Source organism: Triticum aestivum, chromosome 1D (assembly GCF_018294505.1).
Source record: "Triticum aestivum cultivar Chinese Spring chromosome 1D, IWGSC CS RefSeq v2.1, whole genome shotgun sequence".
In the NCBI taxonomy this organism is placed as follows: domain Eukaryota; kingdom Viridiplantae; phylum Streptophyta; class Magnoliopsida; order Poales; family Poaceae; genus Triticum; species Triticum aestivum.
Window position 1 is genome coordinate 396,452,908 of NC_057796.1, and position 27,082 is coordinate 396,479,989.

A 27,082-nucleotide genomic window follows, 5' to 3' on the forward strand; every position below is an offset into this window, starting at 1 on the left:
CACAGTCGGGCGTCGGGGCGACACCACATAAAGGGCTTATAACAGAAAATAAAGGCAGTACATGCCACAGTCGGATGTCTGAGCGACATCGCATAAAGGGCTTATAATTGAAGTAAGAAAAACAAAGACACGCCACAGTCGGACGTCTGCGCGACGTCACATAAAGGGCTTATATTATAGTTCAATAATACAATAGTTCGGGAACATAAATTATCACAAGCATGAGGTAATTATAAAGTTAGTCCATCCACAGGAATAACAATAAATCTGGATTTACCACTTGAGCTTGTTCACCGGGGACAAGTTTTCCACGCGGATAGATATGGATATAATGTTTTCACTACTCGATCATGGATACGATGACTTGGAAGGAATTGACTCTGCAGAGTTTGTACTTAACCACAACCAACGGATTTCGGTAGTCACGGGGACTAGTTCCGTCTACGGTGTTTTGGAAGAAACACGTCTAACTAGTACACACCCAATTCAACCTTCCGAAGCCAGGGATCACCCTCGGTAACGTTCAAGAAAAACCTTGAGACGGGGAGGCTACAACCTCGCGTAGCATGGGATCAAATTTCTATACGCGCGCTCTAAGGGGGTGCCCCCCCTCTCGGTCCCAACCGGAAACACCCATGCCCCCTGACCGGATGACTGGCTTTAATCCTGGGCCAAGGTACCATCATCCCGGCCTCTCTGTTTGGTGTGTACACGGAAAGAGGTTACCAACTTACTAAACCGCATCCTGGCAAATGAAACATGTGGTAGCACGGAAGGGGGAAAGAACGATAACGTGACTCCGTCCACGTTAACGTCAGAAATAGTCGGATGACGCAAGGCTGGTATGCTACAACAGTACCACCTTGCTGCCCTTCATGTCACCACATGATTAGGCCATCTCTCATCAGAGATCATCGCAACTATGGAACATGCGGGGAAAAAGAACGATAACGTGGCTCCGACCACGTTAACATCGGAGAAGGTCGGATGAAGCAAGGCTGGTATGCTACAACAGTACCACCTTGCTGCCCTTCATGTCACCACATGATTAGGCCATCTCTCATCAGAGATCATCGCGACTTTGGAACATGCGGGTGGTTACCTTACAAGCAACGAGGTATTCACCGACACTCGTATGCCACGCACAAACTTTCACATGAACATGAAAAACATCTGCCATATCAAATGTTCAAACATGCTTGCCTGGTTCGGAGAAGTCGGAGTCTAGCTCGGCGAAGTTCGCGGCTCCGTCACCTCTCCCGGAACCTACGGCAATCACGAAAACGGGCACTAACGTGAAAACCAAGGGGTGCACAGAAAATTTTCCAAATATTTTTCAAATAAATCCCATAAAAAACTAGACAAAATTTGAAGATTGTCAGACAAAGAATCACTCAAAAATTCCTTTTTATTAAAAAGTTATAAAGGTTTCTGTCCAGGGACTTATCTGTAATGAAACAGAAAAGTTCCAGGGTTTTAACCAAGAAAACAGAAAACGCTTCGGTAGAAAATGCGCAAGCGCGAGAGGGAAAGCGTATTTGCCCGAAGGCGCCAACAGAAAACGGTTCAGGGGAAAATAAAACAGAGGCTGACACGTGGGGTCCACATGTCAGGTTTGAAAAGGCTCGCCGGCGCCCGAAGACGGCGGTGGACGCCGGCGTCGAACCACGGCGAGTTAGGAGAATCGGAGGGTACCAAGAGCTTCAGCGTCTTCTTCCGTGTCAGTGGGTGGTGGACTCGACCAACGGGGAGCACTACGTCGACGGCGACACTTTCTCCGGCGGACGACGGCTCGGGTGAGGATGGGGAACTCCGGTGGAGGGCTGCAAACTACGAATTGAAGCGTGGGTCAGAAAGAGGGATGCATGGTGAAGCTACTAGCAAGAGAAGGGATGCGGAGGAGCACACACGGGGACGAATCGAGCTGGATCCTGTGGCGGGTCGCGGCGGCCGGAGTCGAGGAAGGAGACCTCCTCGGGGCTCTTCCAGTGGCTAGGCGTGCTCTAGGGGGAGTGCAAGGATGGTGGGTGCTCGAGTTGAAGCTCGGGGCCTCTATTTATAGGCGGATCGACGGGGTGGCCGTGAACGGAGAATCTCCGGCGAGCGATTACGGCGGAGCAGTGGATTGGTAGGAGGTTTGAGTGGCCAGGCAGCATCAGTGGAGGTTACTGGGTTCATTCCGCAGCTAAACGGAGTTGGTCTTGGCGTAATGGCGTCGGTCCACGGTGAGGTGACCGCACGGGCTCGACGGCGGCAGAGAGCGCGCTCCGCGCCCTGCGGTTCACGATGGGAGTGGCAGCGTGTTCGGGGGAGTGGAAGTCCACGCGGCGAGCTCCGGTGGTTTGGGCGGCGCTGGGTGGCGTCGTCGGCGCCGTGTCTCCCGCTGGCATCCGCAAAGCCGCCGCCGGCGTCGGTCACGGGGCGGCGCACCTTCTGCTGCTCGTCGCCGACGCCCGCAAGGTGCCAGGCGTTCGTGCGGTGCAGGAACAAGAGGGAGGGGACGAGGAGCAAGGCGACACAGTGGCACTGGCGAGATCGACGTCCATCTCTGAAGAAAACGACAGTGAGCACTGAACTGAATCTCTGAAACTCTGAACTTGACAATGACCATGCACTGCAGGTGTTCGACAGAAAGATTTTGCAATGAGATAAATTTTTCTGCAGCTGGTACTTGGTGAGGTGACCACTCAATGCACCCAGAGGCTGCCTGATTTTTCTTGGAATTTTTGGAGGAGGTTTTGAATGAATTTCACCAAATTTGACAAATCTGGTCCAAACTTGCAGCAAGTTTAGTTTGAAAATTTTGAACTGAAGACCAGTGGATCTTCATGGATCTTGGTTGAGGGTTCAAAGGACTAGGAGGGGAAGAAAGTTTGGGGGCAAAAATCAAGACAAAAAGTGGAGTTCCTTTGTAAATCTCCAAGTGCTAGAAGAGAAGGCAGAAATTTGTTTGAATAAGATTTAAATGGAAATAATCACATGGGGAGGTCCAATTTGCTGGATTTGATGCAAATCATGATTCAAAGGTGAGGGAAGGGCTAGGAGAGAGGACTTGCACTAAGGCCATGGCAAGAAGGAATTGTTGAAAGTGGCAAAGGATTATTCCAAAAGCCATAGTGCATTTGCAAAAAGATTTTCAAAAGTTATTTTCCCCAATGAAAAACATTTGTCTTGAGTCCAAATGAAAAGCAAGAACTTCCAAGACCAAAAACAGATCTTGGGTGAATCCAAATAAAACTTTTGCCATAAGAAAAAATTACTTGGGAGGGAGAGTTCTCTTGAAGAAAAATTTAACTCACTCCCCTCAAGTCAAATAAAAATCTTTTTGAAAAATCCAAATAAAAACTTGGGTGTCACATGGCGCCGGCGTTCTTGAGCCCGAAGGGCATGGTGTTGAAGCAGAATGGCCCATATGGGGTAATGAATGTTGTTGCAGCTTGATCGGACTCCTTCCTTTTGATTTGATGGTATCCGGAATATGCGTCAAGGAAACACAGTGAGTCGTGTCCTGCGGTAGTATCAATGATTTGATCAATGCGGGGGAGGGGAGGGATCCTTAGGGCAAGCCTTATTGAGGTCTTTAAAATCGACGCACATGCACCAGGATTTATCCTTCTTTGGTACCATCACCAGGTTTGCCAGCCAGTCCGGATGTTTTATTTCTCTAGTGAATCCGGCCTCAGTTAGCTTGGCTAGCTCCTCCCACATAGCTTGGCGTTTCGGTTCGGAAAAGCGCCGCAGTGTTTGTTTGACTGGTTTGTATCCCTTTAATATATTGAGGTTGTGTTCGGCCAGCTTGCGTGGGATTCCTGGCATGTCAAAAGGGTGCCAGGCGAATATATCCCAGTTTTCGCGAAGAAAATCCCGTAGCGCGGCATCGACCGTTGGGTCTAGTTGTGCCCCAATAGATGATGTCTTCTTGGGGTCCGTTGGGTGGACCTGTAATTTGACTATTTATTCTGCCGGTTTGAAGGAGGTGGATTTGGGTCGTTTGTCTAAGATCACATCGTCCCTATCCACCGTGGAGCTTAGTGCGGTTAATTCTTCGGCCGCGAGGTCTTCAGATAATGCCTCAAGGGCCAGGGATGCGGTTTTGTTTTCGGTGCGGAGTGCTATATCCGGATCATTGACGAGAGTGATTATGTCGTTGGGCCCGGGCATCTTGAGCTTCATGTACCCGTAATGAGGTATAGCTTGGAAGCGTGTAAAAGCATCTCGCCCCAATAGGGCGTGATATCAACTGTTGAAAGGGGCCACTTGGAAGGTTATCTCTTCGGATTGGTAATTCTCCGGCGTGCCGAATACCACGTCAAGTGTGATTTTTCCCGCACACCGCGCCTCCCGACTGGGAATGATTCCTCAGAAGGTCGTGCTGCTTTGCTCGATGCGGCTCCTGTCTATTTCCATTTTGTGGAGTGTATCCTCGTAGATGAGGTTTAGTCCGCTGCCGCCGTCCATGAGGACCTTGGTGAGTCGGAAGCCGTCCACGATTGGACTGAGGACTAATGCGGCTGGCGCTCGGACTATCCTATATTTTGGTTAGTCACCGGCATTAAAGGTTATAGCCGTGTCGCAAGGGTTTACTGCAGCAATTTGGCAGACTTCAGCGAGGTCACGGAGTGCCCTTTTGCGCTTATTGTTTGAAGCGAATGTCTCGAAGACTGTCAATACTCTGAGGTCGTCGTCTTCTGGGGGTGTTGCTTTGGGGCGTTTTTGGTGAGGATATCCTCGCCGCTCTTGGCTACCTGCCGGAGTATCCAACATGCTCTAAGGCTGTGGGTTGATATGGTATCCGGCGTTGTGTGTATTTTGCATGGGCCATCGAGCCATCCCTCCAGAACGGTTCCATGCCGTGCAATGGGCTTATATTTCTTGGCTACTGGACCGGGCGTACCACGAGGGTGTGCCCTTTTCGCCTGAACGAGAGGTTGAGTTGGGATCGATGGTTCCCAGCGAGCTGCCTGAATTTTCCAGGCGCTTTCCATTATGCTGTACTTCTGTACGATAGTTGTCAGGTCAGCGAAGTGTGTTATGCGGCGGCGATTGAGGGCGTTGAGGATTCCTTCATTCGTGCAATTGTTGCAGAACGATGATATCGCGTCCTCGTCACAGCAATCTTTAACCTTGTTCTTGGCAAGGAGGAATCTGGCCCAGAAGTGGTGGACCGTCTCCTGAGACTGCTGCTGTATATTCGTGAGAGCGCAGATATCTGGGTGGGTGGGTGGTTTTAAATCCGGACCCTGATCCAATTGTTGATCTGGAGTCTGAAGATCCTCCGGACTTATCAGTCCGGGCTTCGGAGTGTTCGCTGATTGCTTAGGCCCGCTGTCCGATTCTATGTTCAGAAGGCAGGTCGCATCTTCTCACCGATGGGCGTCGGCTCTTCAGGGTCGAAGATCCGAACATAATCCGTCCTCAGTATAGAGGAGGGGTCGTTGTCTTGCTCCACGACTACCGCTATCTGGTGGGTGATCGGTGGAGATTTGATTTCTCTCTGATCGGGTTTAAGCCCAAACCGATCGTAATCTGTGGCGATCCCCAGGGCGGCGATGTGATCAAGGAGCTCGTTCAAAGACAAAAACTCTGTCGGATCCATCTGCTTCGCGAGTTCGGATTCGACACGGAGAGGATTTTCGATGACCCAAGAGGTCATCGTCGGCTTAACGGCCGAACGGGTGGTCGTAGTAAAGCCGCCCAGCCGGAGGGTTTGGCCTGGGGCCAGTACCCCTCCAGAGGTGTGAAGGAAATATGCCTTAGAGGCAATAATAAAGTTATTATTTATTTCCTTATATCATGATAAATGTTTATTATTCATGCTAGAATTGTATTAACCGGAAACATAATACTTGTGTGAATACATAGACAAACAGAGTGTCACTAGTATGCCTCTACTTGACTAGCTCGTTGATCAAAGATGGTTATGTTTCCTAGCCATAGACATGAGTTGTCATTTGATTAACGGGATCACATCATTAGGAGAATGATGTGATTGACTTGACCCATTCCGTTAGCTTAGCACTTGATCATTTAGTATTCTGCTATTGCTTTCTTCATGACTTATACAAGTTCCTATGACTATGAGATTATGCAACTCCTGTTTACCGGAGGAACACTTTGTGTGCTACCAAACGTCACAACATAACTGGGTGATTATAAAGGTGCTCTACAGGTGTCTCCAAAGGTACTTGTTGGGTTGGCGTATTTCGAGATTAGGATTTGTCACTCCGATTGTCGGAGAGGTATCTCTGGGCCCACTCGGTAATGCACATCACCATAAGCCTTGCAAGCATTGCAACTAATGAGTTAGTTGCGGGATGATGTATTATAGAGCGAGTAAAGAGACTTGTCGGTAACGAGATTGAACTAGGTATTGAGATACCGACGATCAAATCTCGGGCAAGTAACATACCGATGACAAAGGGAACAACGTATGTTGTTATGCGGTTTGACAGATAAAGATCTTCGTAGAATATGTGGGAGCCAATATGAGCATCCAGGTTCCGCTATTGGTTATTGACCAGAGACGTGTCTCGGTCATGTCTACATAGTTCTCGAACCCGTAGGGTCCGCACGCTTAAAGTTCGATGACGGTTATATTATGAGTTTATGTGTTTTGATGTACCGAAGGTAGTTCGGAGTCCTGGATGTGATCACGGACATGACGAGGAGTCTCGAAATGGTCGAGACGTAAAGATCGATATATTGGACGACTATGTTCGGACACCGAAATGGTTTCGGGGAGTTTCGGGCATATACCGGAGTACCGGGGGGTTACCATAACCCCCCGGGGAGACTAATGGGCCTATTGCGCCCTAGTGGAGAAGAGGAGGGGCGGCCAAGGGCAGCCGCGCGCCCCCTTCCCCCTCCCCAGTCCGAATTGGACAACGAGGGGGGGCGCCCCCTTTCCTTTCCCCCTCTCTCTCCTTCCCTCTCCTCTCCTACTCCCACTTGGAAGGGGGGAGTCCTACTCCCGGTGGGAGTAGGACTCCTCATGGGGCGCGCCTAGGGTGGCCGGCCCCCTCCCCCTCCTCCACTCCTTTATATACGGGGAGGGAGGCACCCCTTGGTGACACAACAATTGATCTCTTGGATCTCTTAGCCGTGTGCGGTGCCCCCCTCCACCATAATCCACCTCGATTATATCGTAGCGGTGCTTAGGCGAAGCCCTGCATCGGTAGCAACATCATCATCGTCACCACGCCATCGTGCTGAAGGAACTCTCCCTCAAAGCTCGGATGGATCAGCGTTCGAGGGACATCATCGAGTTTAACGTGTGCTGAACTCGAAGGTACCTTGCGTTCGGTATTTGATCGGTCGGATCGTGAAGACGTACGACTACATCAACCGCGTTGTGCTAACGCTTCCGCTTTCGGTCTACGAGGGTACGTGGACACACTCTCCCCTCTCGTTGCTATGCATCACCATGATCTTGCATGTGCGTAGGAAAATTTTGAAATTACTACATTCCCCAACAGTGCCATCCGAGCCAGGTTTTATGCGTTGATGTTATATGCACGAGTAGAACACAAGTGAGTTGTGGGCGATACAAGTCATACTACTTACCAACATGTTACACTTTGGTTCGGCGGTATTGTTGGATGAAGCGGCCCGGACCGGCATTACGCGTACGCTTACGCGAGACTGGTTCTACCGACGTGCTTTGCACACAGGTGGCTGGCGGGTGTCAGTTTCTCCAACTTTAGTTGAACCGAGTGTGGCTATGCCCGGTCCTTGAGAAGGTTAAAACAGCACTAACTTGATGAACTATCGTTGTTGTTTTGATGCGTAGGTAAGAACGGTTCTTGCTCAGCCCGTAGCAGCCACGTAAAATTTGCAATAACAAAGTAGAGGACGTCTAACTTGATTTTGTAGGGCATGTTGTGATGTGATATGGTCAAGGCATCATGCTATATTTTATTGTATGAGATGATCATGTTTTGTAACCGAGTTATCGGCAACTGGCTGGAGCCATATGGTTGTCGCTTTATTGTATGCAATGCAATCGCCCTGTAATTGCTTTACTTTATCACTAAGCGGTAGCGATAGTCGTAGAAGCAATAGTTGGCGAGACGACAACGATGCTACGATGGAGATCAAGGTGTCGCGCCGGTGACGATAGTGATCATGACGGTGCTTCGGAGATGGAGATCACAAGCACAAGATGATGATGGCCATATCATATCACTTATATTGATTGCATGTGATGTTTATCTTTTATGCATCTTATTTTGCTTTGATTGACGGTAGCATTATAAGATGATCTCTCACTAAATTTCAAGATAAAAGTGTTCTCCCTGAGTATGCACCGTTGCCAAAGTTCGTCGTGCCAGACACCACGTGATGATCGGGTGTGATAAGCTCTACGTCCATCTACAACGGGTGCAAGCCAGTTTTGCACACGCAGAATACTCGGGTTAAACTTGACGAGCCTAGCATATGCAGATATGGCCTCGGAACACTGAGACCGAAAGGTCGAGCGTGAATCATATAGTAGATATGATCAACATAGTGATGTTCACCATTGAAAACTACTCCATCTCACGTGATGATCGGACATGGTTTAGTTGATTTGGATCACGTGATCACTTAGATGATTAGAGGGATGTCTCTCTAAGTGGGAGTTCTTAAGTAATATGATTAATTGAACTTAAATTTATCATGAACTTAGTACCTGATAGTATTTTGCATGTCTATGTTGTTGTAGATAGATGGCTCGTGATGTTGATCCGTTAAATTTTAATGCGTTCCTTGAGAAAGCAAAGTTGAAAGGTGATGGTAGCAATTACACGGACTGGGTCCGTAACTTGAGGATTATCCTCATTGGTGCACAGAAGAATTACGTCCTGGAAGCACCGCTAGGTGCCAAACCTGCTGCAGGAGCAACACCAGATGTTATGAACGTTTGGCAGAGCAAAGCTGATGACTACTCGATAGTTCAGTGTGCCATGCTTTACGGCTTAGAACCGGGACTTCAACGACGTTTTGAACGTCATGGAGCATATGAGATGTTCCAGGAGTTGAAGTTAATATTTCAAGCAAGTGCCCGGATTGAGAGATATGAAGTCTCCAATAAGTTCTACAGCTGCAAGATGGAGGAGAATAGTTCTGTCAGTGAGCATATACTCAGAATGTCTGGGTATAACAATCACTTGATTCAACTGGGAGTTAATCTTCCGGATGATAGCGTCATTGACAGAATTCTTCAATCACTGCCACCAAGCTACAAGAGCTTCGTGATGAACTATAACATGCAAGGGATGGATAAGACGATTCCCGAGCTCTTCGCAATGCTAAAGGCTGCGGAGGTAGAAATCAAGAAGGAGCATCAAGTGTTGATGGTCAATAAGACCACCAGTTTCAAGAAAAAGGGCAAAGGGAAGAAGAAGGGGAACTTCAAGAAGAACAGCAAACAAGTTGCTGCTCAAGAGAAGAAACCCAAGTCTGGACCTAAGCCTGAGACTGAGTGCTTCTACTGCAAGCAGACTGGTCACTGGAAGCGGAACTGCCCCAAGTATTTGGCGGATAAGAAGGATGGCAAGGTGAACAAAGGTATATGTGATATACATGTTATTGATGTGTACCTTACCAGAGCTCGCAGTAGCACCTGGGTATTTGATACTGGTTCTGTTGCTAATATTTGCAACTCGAAACAGGGACTACGGATTAAGCGAAGACTGGCTAAGGACGAGGTGACGATGCGCGTGGGAAATGGTTCCAAAGTCGATGTGATCGCCGTCGGCACGCTACCTCTACATCTACCTTCGGGATTAGTTTTAGACCTGAATAATTGTTATTTGGTGCCAGCGTTGAGCATGAACATTATATCTGGATCTTGTTTGATGCGAGACGGTTATTCATTTAAATCTGAGAATAATGGTTGTTCTATTTATATGAGTAATATCTTTTATGGTCATGCACCCTTGAAGAGTGGTCTATTTTTGTTGAATCTCGATAGTAGTGATACACATATTCATAATGTTGAAGCCAAAAGATGCAGAGTTGATAATGATAGTGCAACTTATTTGTGGCACTGCCGTTTAGGTCATATTGGTGTAAAGCGCATGAAGAAACTCCATACTGATGGACTTTTGGAATCACTTGATTATGAATCACTTGGTACTTGCGAACCATGCCTCATGGGCAAGATGACTAAAACGCCGTTCTCCGGAACTATGGAGCGAGCAACTGATTTGTTGGAGATCATACATACTGATGTATGTGGTCCAATGAATGTTGAGGCTCGCGGTGGGTATCGTTATTTTCTCACCTTCACAGATGATTTAAGCAGATATGGGTATATCTACTTAATGAAACATAAGTCTGAAACATTTGAAAAGTTCAAAGAATTTCAGAGTGAAGTTGAAAATCATCGTAACAAGAAAATAAAGTTTCTACGATCTGATCGTGGAGGAGAATATTTGAGTTACGAGTTTGGTCTACATTTGAAACAATGCGGAATAGTTTCGCAACTCACGCCACCCGGAACACCACAGCGTAATGGTGTGTCCGAACGTCGTAATCGTACTTTACTAGATATTGTGCGATCTATGATGTCTCTTACCGATTTACCGCTATCATTTTGGGGTTATGCTTTAGAGACGGCCGCATTCACGTTAAATAGGGCACCATCAAAATCCGTTGAGACGACGCCTTATGAACTGTGGTTTGGCAAGAAACCAAAGTTGTCGTTTCTTAAAGTTTGGGGCTGCGATGCTTATGTGAAAAAGCTTCAACCTGATAAGCTCGAACCCAAATCGGAGAAATGTGTCTTCATAGGATACCCAAAGGAAACTGTTGGGTACACCTTCTATCACAGATCCGAAGGCAAGACATTCGTTGCCAAGAATGGATCCTTTCTAGAGAAGGAGTTTCTCTCGAAAGAAGTGAGTGGGAGGAAAGTAGAACTTGATGAGGTAACAGTACCTGCTCCCTTATTGGAAAGTAGTTCATCACAGAAACCGGTTCCTGTGACATCTATACCAATTAGTGAGGAAGTTAATGATGATGATCATGGAACTTCAGATCAAGTTGCTACTGAACCTCGTAGGTCAACCAGAGTAAGATCCGCACCAGAGTGGTATGGTAATCCTGTTCTGGAGGTTATGTTACTAGACCATGACGAACCTACGAACTATGAAGAAGCGATGGTGAGCCCAAATTCCGCAAAATGGCTTGAGGCCATGAAATCTAAGATGGGATCCATGTATGAGAACAAAGTATGGACTTTGGTTGACTTGCCCGATGATCGGCAAGCCATCGAGAATAAATGGATCTTCAAGAAGAAGACTGACGCTGACAGTAATGTTACTGTCTATAAAGCTCAACTTGTTGCAAAAGGTTTTCGACAAGTTCAAGGGATTGACTACAATGAGACCTTCTCACCCGTAGCGATGCTGAAGTCTGTCCGAATCATGTTAGCAATTGCCGCATTTTATGATTATGAAATTTGGCAAATGGATGTCAAAACTGCATTCCTGAATGGATTTCTGGAAGAAGAGTTGTATATGATGCAACCGGAAGGTTTTGTCGATCCAAAGGGAGCTAACAAAGTGTGCAAGCTCCAGCGATCCATTTATGGACTAGTGCAAGCCTCTCGGAGTTGGAATAAACGTTTTGATAGTGTGATCAAAGCATATGGTTTTATACATGCTTTTGGAGAAGCCTGTATTTACAAGAAAGTGAGTGGGAGCTCTGTAGCATTTCTGATATTATATGTGGATGACATATTGTTGATTGGAAATGACATAGAATTTCTAGATAGCATAAAGGGATATTTGAATAAGAGTTTTTCAATGAAGGACCTTGGTGAAACTGCTTATATATTGGGCATCAAGATCTATAGAGATAGATCAAGACGCTTAATTGGACTTTCACAAAGCACATACCTTGACAAAGTTTTGAAGAAGTTCAAAATGGATCAAGCAAAGAAAGGGTTCTTGCCTGTGTTACAAGGTGTGAAGTTGAGTAAGACTCAATGCCCGACCACTGCAGAAGATAGAGAGAAAATGAAAGATGTTCCCTATGCTTCAGCCATAGGCTCTATCATGTATGCAATGCTGTGTACCAGACCTGATGTGTGCCTTGCTATTAGTTTAGCAGGGAGGTACCAAAGTAATCCAGGAGTGGATCACTAGACAGCGGTCAAGAACATCCTGAAATACCTAAAAAGGACTAAGGATATGTTTCTCGTTTATGGAGGTGACAAAGAGCATGTCATAAATGGTTACGTCGATGCAAGCTTTGACACTTATCCGGACGATTCTAAATCGCAAACCGGATACGTGTTTATATTGAACGGTGGAGCTGTCAGTTGGTGCAGTTCTAAACAAAGCGTCGTAGCGGGATCTACATGTGAAGCGGAGTACATAGCTGCTTTGGAAGCAGCAAATGAAGGAGTTCATATCCGATCTAGGTGTCATACCTAGTGCATCGGGTCCAATGAAAATCTTTTGTGACAATACTGGTGCAATTGCTTTGCCAAAGGAATCCAGATTTCACAAGAGAACCAAGCACATCAAGAGACGCTTCAACTCCATCCGGGATCAAGTCCAGGTGGGATACATAGAGATTTGCAAAATACATACGGATCTGAATGTTGCAGACCCGTTGACTAAGCCTCTTCCACGAGCAAAACATGATCAGCACCAAGACTCCATGGGTGTTAGAATCATTACTGTGTAATCTAGATTATTGACTCTAGTGCAAGTGGGAGACTGAAGGAAATATGCCCTAGAGGCAATAATAAAGTTATTACTTATTTCCTTATATCATGATAAATGTTTATTATTCATGCTAGAATTGTATTAACCGGAAACATAATACTTGTGTGAATACATAGACAAGCAGAGTGTCACTAGTATGCCTCTACTTGACTAGCTCGTTGATCAAAGATGGTTATGTTTCCTAGCCATAGACACGAGTTGTCATTTGATTAACGGGATCACATCATTAGGAGAATGATGTGATTGACTTGACCCATTCCGTTAGCTTAGCACTTGATCGTTTAGTATTCTGCTATTGCTTTCTTCATGACTTATACAAGTTCCTATGACTATGAGATTATGCAACTCCCGTTTACCGGAGGAACACTTTGTGTGCTACCAAACATCACAACGTAACTGGGTGATTATAAAGGTGCTCTACAGGTGTCTCCGAAGGCACTTGTTGGGTTGGCGTATTTCGAGATTAGGATTTGTCACTACGATTGTCGAAGAGGTATCTCTGGGCCCACTCGGTAATGCACATCACTATAAGCCTTGCAAGCATTGCAACTAATGAGTTAGTTGCGGGATGATGTATTACGGAACAAGTAAAGAGACTTGTCGGTAACGAGATTGAACTAGGTATTGAGATACCGACGATCAAATCTCGGGCAAGTAACATACCGATGACAAAGGGAACAACGTATGTTGTTATGCGGTTTGACCGATAAAGATCTTCGTAGAATATGTGGGAGCCAATATGAGCATCCAGGTTCCGCTATTGGTTATTGACCAGAGACGTGTCTCGGTCATGTCTACATAGTTCTCGAACCCGTAGGGTCCGCACGCTTAAAGTTCGATGACGATTATATTATGAGTTTGTGTTTTGATGTAGCGAAGGTAGTTCGGAGTCCCGCTGTGATCACGGACATGACGAGGAGTCTCGAAATGGTCGAGACGTAAAGATCGATATATTGGACGACTATGTTCGGACACCGGAATGGTTTCGGGGAGTTTCGGGCATATACCGGAGTACCGGGGGGTTACCGGAACCCCCCGGGGAGACTAATGGGCCTATTGGGCCCTAGTGGAGAAGAGGAGGGGCGGCCAAGGGCAGCCGCGCGCCCCCTTCCCCCTCCCCGGTCTGAATTGGACAAGGAGGGGGGCGGCGCCCCCCTTTCCTTTCCCCCTCTCTCTCCTTCCCTCTCCTCTCCTACTCCCACTTGGAAGGGGGGAGTCCTACTCCCGGTGGGAGTAGGACTCCTCATGGGGCGCGCCTAGGGTGGCCGGGCCCCTCCCCCTCCTCCACTCCTTTATATACGGGGAGGGAGGCACCCCTTGGTGACACAACAATTGACCTCTTGGATCTCTTAGCCATGTGCGGTGCCCCCCTCCACCATAATCCACCTCGATTATATCGTAGCGGTGCTTAGGCGAAGCCCTGCGTCGGTAGCAACATCATCATCGTCACCACGCCGTCGTGCTGACGGAACTCTCCCTCAAAGCTCGGCTGGATCGGAGTTCGAGGGACGTCATCGAGTTGAACGTGTGTTGAACTCGGAGGTACCGTGCGTTCGGTATTTGATCGGTCGGATCGTGAAGACGTACGACTACATCAACCGCGTTGTGCTAACGCTTCCGCTTTCGGTCTACGAGGGTACGTGGACACACTCTCCCCTCTCATTGCTATGCATCACCATGATCTTGCGTGTGCGTAGGAAAATTTTGAAATTACTACGTTCCCCAACAAGGTGATGTTGTCTTTGAGAACAAGGCGAGCCATCGATCCTGGTGTTGATGTCACAGTGGAACTCTCAATGAAAGCACCAACGGAGATCCTGGACTAAGGGGTCCTCGGGCGTCCGGCATGTTGGGCTGCGAAGATACGAAGACCGAAGACTGCACCCGTGTCCGGATGGGACTCTCCTTGGCGTGGAGGGCAAGCTTGGCGATCAAATATGTAGATTCCTTTCTTTGTAACCGACCTTGTGTAACCCTAGATCCTCCCGGTGTCTATATAAACCGGAGGACTTAGTCCGGGGAGGGGAGGGACTCATTACCATAGTCATACAGGCTAGACTTCTAGGATTTAGCCATTACGATCTCGTGGTAGATCAACTCTTGTAATACTCATATTCATTAAGACCAATCAAGCAGGAAGTAGGGTATTACCTCCATAGAGAGGGCCCGAACCTGGGTAAACATTGTATCCCCTGTCTCCTGTTACCATCGACCTTAGACGCACAGTTCGGGACCCCCATCCCGAGATCCGCCGGTTTTGACACCGACACCTACACCTTCATCAGGATAGAACGCTGCATGCACATTGAGTTTAATAAATCGAGAATCGGGCTTAGACCATTTTGCTTCATTTATGTTCCTTGTGTCATAGCCGAAGCTCTCTGATGGTTACTTGAAATAGATAGTACCGATAGCGGCCACTTCCATGCTGACGGAATTGCTTCATTATGTGTCACACGTCTCCATATCCACCATAGATACCACCCTCAAACAATTATAACTTGTTTAAAATTCAACTCTTGATGAACCATGAGCTGCTGGTCTGGTAAAGACAGTATAAATTCAAATATCGCCGAACCAGATCTATCCACATGAATTGCTCGGTCAATAATATGTGTCACACCCAGTCTCCTCCATAATTCCTTCGCATTAGTGCACAGGAAAAGTAGGTGTCGGATGTCCTCCACTCCCAGGTTACAAATTGGACAAGCCCCATTTGAACCTATATGTCTATTAGCAAGTATAGCTCGAAGCGGGATTATTCCTCGCAATATTCTCCATCCAAAAATCTGAACTTTACGTGGGACTTGAAGCTTCCATAGCGTTTTCCAGACTACCAATGGTGTTGATACACCAGGGTGTCCCTCCATCGTTGCATGCCCCCGAAACCTATGCATCCATTGCATATGATAAGCACTTCTAACGGAAAACGTTCCTGTTCTATTCGGGTGCCAAGCAATAAAGTCATCAAAACCTTGCAAATGTAATGGAATTTGAAGTATTCTACGAACATCCGCCGGATTAAACAACTCTGTAATCAAGGCTTCATCCCATGACCCATTAACCGGATCAATTAATTCACAGTCTCGTAATGATTGTTTGACCTCTTGGAGTGATTATCATTCTGTCTGCACTAGATGGAATCCATGGGTCTCTGCAAATGTTTACCTTCTCTCCAGTTCCAATTCTACATATATAACCTTTTTTGAAGGTGTCAAGCCCTTTTAGAATACTTTGCCAACTAAACGAGGAGCCATTCTTTGGTGTTGCCTCTAGTAGAGACCCATTTGGGTAATACTTTGCTTTAAGCACTCTCGCCACCAAAGATTTCGGTTCAGTTATCAGCCTCCAGCATTGTTTCGCAAGCATTGCTAGATTAAAAGAGTATAGGTCCCGAAACCCCATACCTCCTTCACTTTTAGGAACAGAAAGCTTCCACCAAGCCATCCAATGCATTCTTTTGTTATCCGCGTCATCACCCCACCAAAATTGTGCAATAATATATGTGATCTCTTTATAAATACCTTTAGGTAAACTAAACACAGACATGGCATAAACAGGTATGGCTTGGGCCACTGCTTTCAATAAGATCTCCTTTCCTCCAGTAGAAAGGATTTTTTCATCCAACCCATTAACCTGATTTTGATTCTCTACAAAATGCGTGAGGCAATCACTTCTGTCAGCTCCCACTAAAGCTGGGAGGCCAAGGTACTTGTCTGAAAGTGCTTCAGTATCAATATGCAAAATTTGACAGATCTCTGCTCTTGAGACCACAGTAGTATTAGGACTAAAGAATATGCTTGACTTAGCCAAACTCACCATCTGTCCTGAACTCTGACAGTAGGTATTAGTGTTTGCTATAAGGAAGTTGCATTTAACACATCTACTTTCATGAGTATTAGAGAATCATCAGCAAATAAAAGGTGTGAAACTGACGGTGCATTCCTGCACACTCTAATCCCATCCATGCCACAAACTTCTTCTTCGTACTGCACCATACTAGAAAGTCCTGCACAAATAAGGAACATATAAGGGGAGAGAGGGTCCCCTCGCCGAATACCCCTCGTTGGAGTAAATAGTTCTGTTCCTTGATAATTAAATCTCACCTTGTATTTTACAGAACTGACACATGCCATGATAATTTCAATCAACTGTTCATGAAAACCAAGTTTCTGCATCATGCTCCACAAAAATATCCACTCCACTAGATCATAGGCCTTGTGCATATCCAGCTTTACTGCACACAGGCATGTTTGCCCCACACTTTTATTTTTTATCTTATGAAGACATTCATAGGCAATCAGTACATTATCTGTTATCATTCTACCCGGAACAAACGCACTCTGAGTGGGAGAAATAATCTCTGGCAAAATGCTTTTCAATCTCATAGATAACATCTTTGAAATAATTTTGTACAGGACATTGCATAGACTGATAGGTCTGTACTGAGTAATCAATTCAGGTGTGTCTACTTTTGGAATAAGAACAATGGAAGTATCGTTCCAATCAGCGGGGATCTGGCGGATGTTTAGAGTAAACAATACCTCCTATGAGATAGCATCACCGAGTACATGCCAATATTTTTTAAAGAAAAGTGCATGTAGTCCATCTTGGCCCTGGTGCTTTTAAATCACCAATACTAAACACGGCCTTGCGAACATCATCATGCGTATATGGTGAATCAGGAAATCATTCATCTGATTAGTCACTTTAGTCTGAACTTCCTGCATAATCTCAGGGTCTACCTGCTGAACTTCCAAACTGAACAAATTACTAAAGTAATTATGAATATGTTGGCTGAGAGGCGTCGTACCTTCCACAGAATTACCATCTCCATCGTTCAGTTTCTTGATATAATTTTTCTTTCTCCACGCTGATGCATATGCCTGAAAAAAATCAGTATTTCGATCACCCAACTGGAGCCAATTAGATCTCGACCGCTGCATATAGTGAATTTCCTCAAGTTCTAACAAAAATTCTATCAGTTCAGATAGCTCATTTCTCTTCTCCTCTGTCTCATCATTCATAGGGCCAGTTATTATCTTTTCCAAATCTCTTTGCGCCTTTCTCAACCTTTTCTTAGGCTTCTTGAGAACCCTTTGATCCCAATCGTGAAACATATCGTGCATGCGATTAAGTTTAGCATGAACGGATAAAAGGTTCGGGTTGGATCCAACCTGCTGCCACGTTTCCTCAACGAGATCATTAAAATCACTTTCTTTAATCCATCTTGCTCGAAGCGTTTGACTGATTGCCGGATCCACCCACCTGCAGCGAGCGAGGCAACACGTTGGCAACGCGACACCCAAACAAGACAACGCACCCAAACTTTCACCCGACCCGTAACATAAACCTCAACTGGTCACCTGTGATTGATCTTTTTTTCCGATAAGGACCTGTGATTGATCATGGTATGGTAGTTGCTATCCTACAAGGATGCAGCTTGCACAAGAAGCGTGTTCGAACTTATGAATTTCAGTGTCGTGTCTTTGCCAGGAGTGACGGGCTTACAATGTGGAGCAACAAGAACTGCCAAGTGCTAAGCAATGAAGGGATAGACTGACGTTAATCAACAGAAACAAAGACTGAACAAGAAAAATTGTGGGCAAAAAATTGTAATAGACATGCTCTCAAGCAAACTATAAATCAAATATTTATTTCATGGTGTTTCTTTGAGAACTCGATGAGAATCGTTGGATGAAGAGTTACAATCAAATTATTTAGCATGATCAATTGGAAAAGGAAGTATCAGGTTAGCCATAGAAAAGAAAAGCCAAGAGAAGATTAATAGAGAAAAGATTGTAATAGACATGCTCTCAAGCAAACTATAAATCAAATATTGCATTATGAAAGTGGGATAGTAAGTACCTCGGAAGTGGTTGTCCTCTAACTTAATTCCAAAAGTGTTTGTAGTGTCACGGATAATGATGCCACTTACACCTTCTCAAATTTGTTAATCTTTCAAAACCTATTTAGTAAAATTCTATAGATTTATTATTTTAAAGCCGAGCCCGTCTCGTGGTTTCGTTCTATAAGAAATCTATACAACAACTTAGTTGAGCTATTTGACGCAATCAGACAACTATTAAATGGTAATTTAGTTCCCAATAAAACACATTTGAGACTACTGTAGTCAGGGAAGTGGCGGAAAGTGCAGGCCATTTTTTATGCTGGAGACGAGATTTAGGGTATGTTTCCGTTTTCGTTCCGTTTCTGTTTCCTGCAGTGGCTACTATGCTTCGATCTTGAAACTCAAGAGTGTCCCTTCCGAGCGTGAAAAGGGTCGGAGGAACTATCGGTTCAGTTGGTGTTAGCCATGTTTTAAGTGGGTACATGATAGAATACTGCATGTACTATGTAACTACTAGTGGCAGCTAAGATTGGATTATGGTTCTATGAAAAGTGATCGCAGGGTAGCTGTTGGAATTCAAGTTTGAACAATGCATAGAAGGAGAAATTTCAAACATACTCTTTTGATTTGCAAAATTAAGGTACAAACATATTTTTTGCATATAAGACATTCTGGAGAAAGTAAATGTATGACTGGTTTATCAGGCCGAGACGAGGCATGACCTAATTAACATGCTAGAAATTTGTCCGGGTCTGAGTCCGAGTCAGAAGATGGTTACAACTAGGCAAAATTGGTTCTACTTAGCTCACTTTGTCTTGTCCATTAGATCCAGTTCTTTTTCCTTTATTTCCAGAACCTTTATCTTGATCAGATTGAGTAGGAGTACGTGATCTTAGCCCTTTTATGTTGGCTAGCCACATGTGTAGAGACCAAAGAACAATACTTGAAAAAACTTAAAAAATATATTATTTGTTTAAAGCTCTTGTGACCCAATAGACTGATCTAGCCAAGGACAAACAAGCTTAGGAAATTTATCATTTTTTTTAAGTTACCATTACCTCTGACCTACCCCGAATAGAAACAAGCACAAAAATTTCATCATTTGTGTAAGTATCTCATGGGCTCTTACCTACCTAAGGACCAAGCTCATAACAAAGAATTCTTAGCTACTGAATCAACCGAGATCCGATGACCTCAAGTCACTAGTTGTACCGCATGTACCCAAGTCGTCTATAAAAGGAGCGGTCCTCCCAGTTCCTCGTCTTACTTCTATGTATTGCCATTGTTCATCATTCCTGTGTAGTGTGTAGTGCATTGTTTTGTCTCTGCATAGTAGCGATTTTAATTTGATAAGTGTAGACATAAGAGGCATGTGCAAATGCGCTATAGAATTCACACATCCAGCATGCCTCGCCACATCTCCTATTTTCCCTACACTAGCCGATGTGCCATCCTAGTACAGTCATTATGTACACCACGCCCTCATGTCATCTTGTGGAACTAAGGCTGGTTAAAGCAGAGAAGATGATTGGCGTGGCTGGCCCCTGGTTCAGCAGGGGCAGCACAGACTGCTATGGAACGGCGACGATTTACGTACCGAACGAGGGCGTTTAATAACAGCTCAGCGTCTTCTTCCACGCCGGAGTCCTTCCCACGGCAAAGGGATCCCACACCGGTGCCGCCGCTCCAGCCACAGCCCACAGGTTATGGTTTCCACAGCGCTGGAGTAGACACGACTGTGAGGCTAGGCTAGCGAGTGAGGCAATACATTAGCAACGCAATGGTTAGCAAATTTGGGGGCTATAAACAGGACAAGGCACCGAAACTTTCACCCGATCAGTCACATATATAAACCCCAACTGGTCACCTGTGATTGATAAAAAAAATTGATAAAGACCTGTGATTGATCATGGTATGATAGTTGCTATCCTACAAGGATGCAGCTCGCACAAGAAGCGTGTTTGGATTTACTAAGGAACTTCTCAGCGTCGCGACTTTGCCAGGAGTGACTGGCTTACAATGTGGAGCAACAAGAACTGCCAAGTGCTAAGCAATGAAGGGATAGACTGACGTTAATCAACAGAAACAAAGACTAAACAAGAAAATCTGTAGGGGTTTATCTGGGCAAAATTTGTCAGAAAACAGAGTCTAACAGGCTCGAAACTCTATCTGATCAGTGATTGCGCACGCTGCAGACGCTGGCTTTCCTTCAACTTCTCCTTTGGTGACAGTTTGTCGCCGATCAGTGTCACCTTCCAGCAATCAGCTTGGAGGACGAAAACTGATCCAGCTTTCGGTACAACTGTAGGTTTCAAAGTGAGTTTCTTAGAAAGCAATCCATCAGGTCTGCAGTAATTAATAGTTTAATACTAAAATTCATGACTACAAACAACATAGTATAACGGCAAGAACGAGCCTATGGGAAGAGCAGTTCCATTGAGCGAGTAAAATACAACGTTTTGAGCAAGAAGCTGAACAACCCTGTTCGCTTGTACTTCTGCCATGAAAAATTCAAGTGTGGACTTCACCAGAAAAACAAGTATGCGTTTCATCGCAGTCTCTTAGAGCATGAATCATATGGATGGAGAGTTACACTAAAATTATTTAGCACGATCAATGGGAAAAGGAAGTATCATATTAGCAGTAGAAAGGAAAATCCAACACAAGATTGCAACAGCCCTATATTCCCGAACAAAAAAAATAAGATTGTAGAAGACATGCTCTCAAGCAAACTATACATCACTTCATCCAAGCCTATTCAAAGTATTGCATTACGAAGTGGGATAGTAGGTACCTCGGAAGCGGTTGTCCTCTGATATAATTCCAAAAGTCTCTGCAGTGTCACGAATCATGATGCCACTTACACCTTCATATGAGGCTGCTTTGCATTGTGCCACTGCGAATGACCAAAAGAAAACACCAAAACAATGACAGGATCAATACAGGCAGTCTAATAACCCAGTATGCAACTATGCCAAGTATATGAATCACCTATTATAAGCGCCCCATGAAGATCTGCTGAAAGGAGGTTTTCCGATAATTGCTTTTTCCTATAAAGAAAACAGGGAACATCAATACCTCATACATTGTACTGAAAAGGCATAATAGAGGGTTAGCCCAAATCTGGGAAAGGTTAAACTGATTACATTTCTTGAATTTGATTGTCCAAATTTTCAAATTTATTAATCTTTCAGAACTCTATTTAGTATAATTCTATACAACTACAGCTTAATTAAGCTATTTTTGAGGCAATCAGATGAATACCAACAATCTAGTCCCTACAGTCAATAAGTTTCGATACAATTATCATTTTTGGGTGAGCTCGGTCTTACTAACAGCATAAAGCCTGTGAGTTACTCTACTGTGAATAAAAACAAACTGATAATTAAAGAGTAGTACAGCTGTACAAATACACCAATTCAATATATCAGTAGTTGGATCCTTCAAAAGTAGACACCAATTACAAAAGATCTAAAAACAATTAAGTCGTATATTTAAAAATAAGAGACAAATAACAGCAAAAGATCCAAAGACCAAATGCCTTTTCTTTTACAAATTGCAGTCTTTACCTCATAATTCAACAGTTGTTGTGCACATTACCAGAGTTTACAAATGTTTGCACATTATACTAGATTACCAAAAAGTTCGGTTTTTACCAGGGCCTTAATTCTTATACTGACCCAATCTGTGAATTGACATCTCAGACCCAATCATGTGTGCCAGCATGCCACGTAAGTATGAGGTGACTTTACAAATATGGGTCCACCTATAGAGTGACCCAGTTTACTTGTTTTCTGATAAGACATAGAGAAACTAGCACACTGATCTAAAGACATGTAACTAACATTTTTTTCGAAAAGGAGGCAAAAGATTTGCCTCATATATTAATTAAGGAGAGAAGAGGTTTTACAAATATCCCACAAACACCACATGACAAGTACTCTCGCAATACAATTTTCCCTAGGTGTTTAGCCCCTGCGGTGGACCACAAATTGGCCTCGTTCAAGATGTTGGCGAGCAAGATTGGCGGTGGAGCACTCTTGTGATGGAAAACACACGCGTTTCTCTCATTCCATATAGTCCAGGAGACAAGCATGGTGAAGGAGGCCAAGGCCTTTCTATCGGGGTTGCTCGTGTCGGATCTCTTCGCCCAAGACAAACATGTAACCAACATTCACGGGGTTAATAACATCTCAAGCATGTTATTTATGACTAGTCCAGCCTACTTTGCCATCCTGTACGTATTTACGAGTCAAACAGTTCACATGTGTAGACAAAGGGACATGATCCTGAGTCCACATATTTGGCCACGTAGGTAAGGAGCATTATTTTTTAAACATAATAATCTGGTACTATGCACAAACATTTGCAAATCCTCCTAATTTGCACTACATGCGTTGAATTAAATGGTAAAAACAATGTATAAATTGCAAGCCTTTTTATCTTTCCTAGTAAAAGCAAATAGTGTGGAGATGTAAATGAGGCCTGAAAGTAACAGAAAGAAAAGACAGTGAGGGATCCATACGGAGTACTTTTTGTAAGCTCTCGCATATACTCTTTCCACATTTCATGCATTGGCTTATAGAGGTCAAACCTGCAAGAATAAGAATCACATGTAAAAACTGCATAAACTCCAAAGATACCCCATGTGGGGATTTTAGCAAGGATATAAATATTTCAGTCATATGAAAATGTGATGATAGGAGAAGAAAACTTATACTAAACCTGAACAAGGATTACCTGCGGAATGTATCATGTAAATCAAATGACCCACATTTCTTATGTTGCTTCAGTGACATGTGCCTTTTAGATCGCTTCGAGTGGATCAACAAAGATCGTGATTGTGCATCCACTAATATAGGACCCCTTTGAACATAGTTATCCAAAAGAATCCCTCTATCCAACTTTAACTTTTTCGATCCCTTGGAAATTTTCCCGGCTTCTCCACCTTTGTGAATTATATCATATATGACATTTTGAACTACGTCTGTGCTGTCGGGATCCTACACCAAAGTTCACCCAAAAAATATTAAAGGATATTTCAACCATATAAAGTTAAATTTGAGACCATAACACATACCATGGGTACTTACCGCATAGTCATCTTGGGACAAATTTTCATGAAGAGCAAATGAAATCTCAGAGTATATAGGGTTGATTTCTCCACCTAAAAGGTCAAAAAAGCTATCAGTTGATTTCAGGACAAAGTCACACGCACACACAGATATAGGTTTACCTGAGGAGGCAGAAGGCTTTTGTTGATGACTGGAGATTCCTTGAGCTGAGAAGCAGAAGCAGCAGCAGCAGCAGTATAAGACAAATTGGGGACGTATATAAAATGTGCACTAATGAAATGGAGAATGGTGAGCAAAAATAAAAACCTCTAAATGTAGGCAGCTGGCCAGAAGTTCGAGGAGTGGATTCAGGAGTTTTTCCTTTCCTCTGTGCATCAAACTTGGGCTTGGGGGTACTCTCTTTGTTCTTCGGGCACTTGGGCTGTTCATCTTGCAGCTTCTTAGCTTTAGCTGCTGCATACCGTTGTTGAATAGCTTCTAAGGTCCGTTTCTTCTGATCAGAAATAGTTGACATTGATCCTACACCAGATCTGAGATTAAAGCAAGCTAAAAGCAGTGGTGGGGACAGGAACAAATCATAGGGTGTGCCACCTTAAAAAAATCGACATCACACGAGTAATACGAAATTGACCAAACGAGCAATATAAATAGTTTAATCATGTCTCACAGCAATAGAGTTCACTATATATGTTTGAAATTTGCAACTACCAACTAGCTCTGAAGACTGAACATTGAAGTAGTATTGAAAGTCTGAAAGAGTAGTTTCTAATCACACTAACGGACTAACCAGGGAGCCATGATTAAAGCAAACCCCGGGCGAATTTTTTTCGTCAACATGGAAAAACTTTGGCACTTATAACACCCCCAAAATATTCCATAACATTCCAGAAAAACATACAAAATAAAGCTCAATTTCTCAATAAATCTAGAATTTAACCCCCAGTGCTTAACAATCTAACAAAAAAAGAAAAAGAAAAACATGACAAAACTACAAGTCATCTATACATGTGACAATCAGACAATGCATACACCAATTTCTATTTCCGCAAAATGAATCAATTCTAGTTCCAGCAACAGATTACACATACTCACATAACACTGTATTCCATTTTAATTTCAGTTCAAAATTTAAATCATCTATGCACTCTGACAATCAGACAATCCATACATCAATTCACCAAAGACAAAATTACCAGCGAGAGAGGGGCGCCGCGGCAGCAGTAGGCACCAGCAGGTCACAGTAGTGGCGGAGTCAGGATTGGCTGACGCCCCAGGCAAGAAACTAAGGGCTAAAAACTACCCAAAAAAATTTCAGTTTCAAGGCATACGAAAGTCAATCTGTGGGTCAAAATTGAGCTGTAACACTAAGTACTATCAGTTGTTCGAGTTGAAGGACCTGTTTCTGTGGTTGCTGTTGTTCGAACTTGAAAAGAAAAATTCAATGTCTTGTTTCTTTTACTCATCTTGTCTTCCTGTAACATTTTATAGAAACAAAATTACTAAATGTCTAAATAGGTTTTCACATCTAACAAACAGCGGCATCTATAGCAATGAAAATCATCATCAAACAGTGGCATCTAGCAATGAAAATCATCATCAAACAATGGCATCTAGAACACAAAACAGGGGCATCAAGGCATTAAGCATTACCTCTCTGCTCTGCTCTGTGTTGCGGCTCGGCTCCTGGCAAAAAAGCACCTCGCCGGACGCCAAGCAGAAGGGATCGAGCACCTCGCCTCGCCGGACAGAGCAGCAGCGGCACAACCTGACGCCCGCACGGCCGCAGAAGGGATCGAAGGGGCGGACAACGGACTGGAGGGGGGGGGGGGGGGGGCTGGATAGGCGCGACGGCAGGTGGCGGCGGCGGGCGGCGCCGGCAGGCAGGGACGGCTGGCCGTCTAGGGTTCGTCCAAGTCGGGGGAAGAAATTCAGCGGCTGGTTGTTGTTTTTTTTTTTGAGACAGCGGCTGGTTGGTTCGTCCAGTTCGTCCGTGCGCAGGCAGCGATGGCCTGGGCGCTGAGCAGTTGGGCCAGTTAGCCAGGCCTGCCTGGGCTTGGAAGTGGGCTGCACCCCAGGCCAAACCAATTATTTTTGACATATAGGCTGACAAATAATCCCACGCCCCAGGCCGCCCCAGGGCTGCCATGGTTCATCCTTCATTGGTATGTCTCTATTATTCTCACGTCTCTATTATTCTCCTCCATAGCTGCACACATACCAATGAAGGATGAACCATTTTTTGTGCAGGGAGAGGCAGGAGGATGGACTGAATAAACCTTCCTCCTTCCAAAAACAGAAAGCCACACAACACATTAGCAAACATCCTTCCTTCCCTCTGCGAGGACCCAACTTCCTTCTGCAAATTGAAGATAAAAGCAGCAAGCTTGGACCTGCAGAGTCCCCGACAGCGTACATGGATGGAGAACCGGAGAGGCAGGGCTCGGCGAGCAGGGTCGGGGCATAGAGCGCGGCGGCCGCAGCCAGAGCCTCCACGTCCGTGTCGCCGTAAGCCGAGGCCGGATTCGACGCGCTGATTCTGACGCTGCTGCGCCTCCCGCGCGTCCTCCTCCTCCTCCCGGCCGTTGCCCGCGGCGGCGAGGAGAGTGTTGAGCAGCTCGTCGTGGTGGGCGGCGCGCGCTCGAGCCGGCCGGCGGGGCCCGAGAGCGCAGCGGTCTGGGCCTCGTCATCGGCGAACCGCGCGAGGGGGACTCGGACGGCGCGGGGAGGAGGGCGCGGCGGAGAGGACGCAAGCAGGCCGGGGTGCGGGGAGGACGGCGGCACGGCTCGGCGGAGGATGGCGTGGAGGAGGATGCCGGCCGGCGGCAGCGAGGCGGCGGATCCAGACGGGGGTGGGAGCTGTGTTTTGATTTTCGTTTTGTGTTTTTTTTCGCCCCTGACCAAGATGGCCGAATTTCGACCATTTCAAATATTTCGGTAATATCTCGGACGAAATTGCAGAAACAAAATTTGAATTTTTGGATAAAATTTGTCCAGAATTTAGCCGAATTTCGGCCGAAATTTGAGCAAAATCTGAATCAAATAGGGCATAATTATAGCAGCACAACAGTCCTTAATCTAAAGCAGCACAAGAAAATCAGAGCCGCGAGGCCAAATTGCTGAAGAAGCAAAACTGCATACATACTTCAAGGAGGAAGATATAAAAGCATCCAGAATTAAGATTTAATCAAGCGGCCGCCCACCATGCTGCTGCCGCTGCTCCATGCTCCTGCCTCCATTGAACTGGTCAGCTCGCGCTCCACCAGCTCCTTTGCCGCAGCCGTCGAGCACCATGCCTCAATCTTGGAGAAGCAACGCACATGTAGTGGATGGGGTGGAGGCGAGGAGACGTGGAGGAGGGCAGGAGGATAGTGAGCGCCTTGGCCAAAGAAGCCGCCATCGTGTGAGATGTGCCCTATGCGCAGCGGCGGCGCCAC

General features: G+C 45.3%; 1 protein-coding gene across 6 annotated transcripts; it reads right to left on the bottom strand.

The window, feature by feature from the left end:
* Nucleotides 1–20,441: 20,441 nt before the first annotated feature.
* Nucleotides 20,442–25,622, bottom strand: LOC123182345 (ribonuclease P protein subunit p29). Of its 6 annotated transcripts, XM_044594880.1 has the most exons (11): nucleotides 25,299–25,605; nucleotides 25,045–25,120; nucleotides 24,842–24,937; nucleotides 23,955–24,167; nucleotides 23,810–23,854; nucleotides 23,667–23,740; nucleotides 23,314–23,576; nucleotides 23,099–23,167; nucleotides 21,565–21,623; nucleotides 21,368–21,469; nucleotides 20,442–20,875 (listed from the first exon to the last, which is right to left on the bottom strand). In XM_044594880.1, the coding sequence occupies exons 2-11, from the start codon at nucleotides 25,109–25,111 to the stop codon at nucleotides 20,739–20,741; spliced, it is 1,125 nt and encodes a 374-aa protein (XP_044450815.1). In that variant the 5' UTR covers nucleotides 25,112–25,120; nucleotides 25,299–25,605; the 3' UTR covers nucleotides 20,442–20,738. The 6 variants fall into 6 exon arrangements, with proteins under 6 accessions (XP_044450815.1, XP_044450814.1, XP_044450816.1 ...); XM_044594879.1 differs by having other exon boundaries at nucleotides 23,667–23,854; nucleotides 25,299–25,619; XM_044594881.1 differs by having other exon boundaries at nucleotides 23,667–23,854; nucleotides 24,842–24,944; nucleotides 25,299–25,615.
* Nucleotides 25,623–27,082: the final 1,460 nt, after the last annotated feature.

Coding starts and splice junctions, on each gene's coding strand:
- LOC123182345 (XM_044594879.1), bottom strand. CDS start 25,111: ATGAGTAAAAGAAACAAGACATTGAATTTTTCTTTTCAAGTTCGAACA. Junction 23,577..23,666: donor TGTCCCAAGATGACTATGCG/GTAAGTACCCAT, acceptor ACTTTGGTGTAG/GATCCCGACAGCACAGACGT. Junction 21,624..23,098: donor GAGCTTACAAAAAGTACTCC/GTATGGATCCCT, acceptor TTTTCTTTATAG/GAAAAAGCAATTATCGGAAA.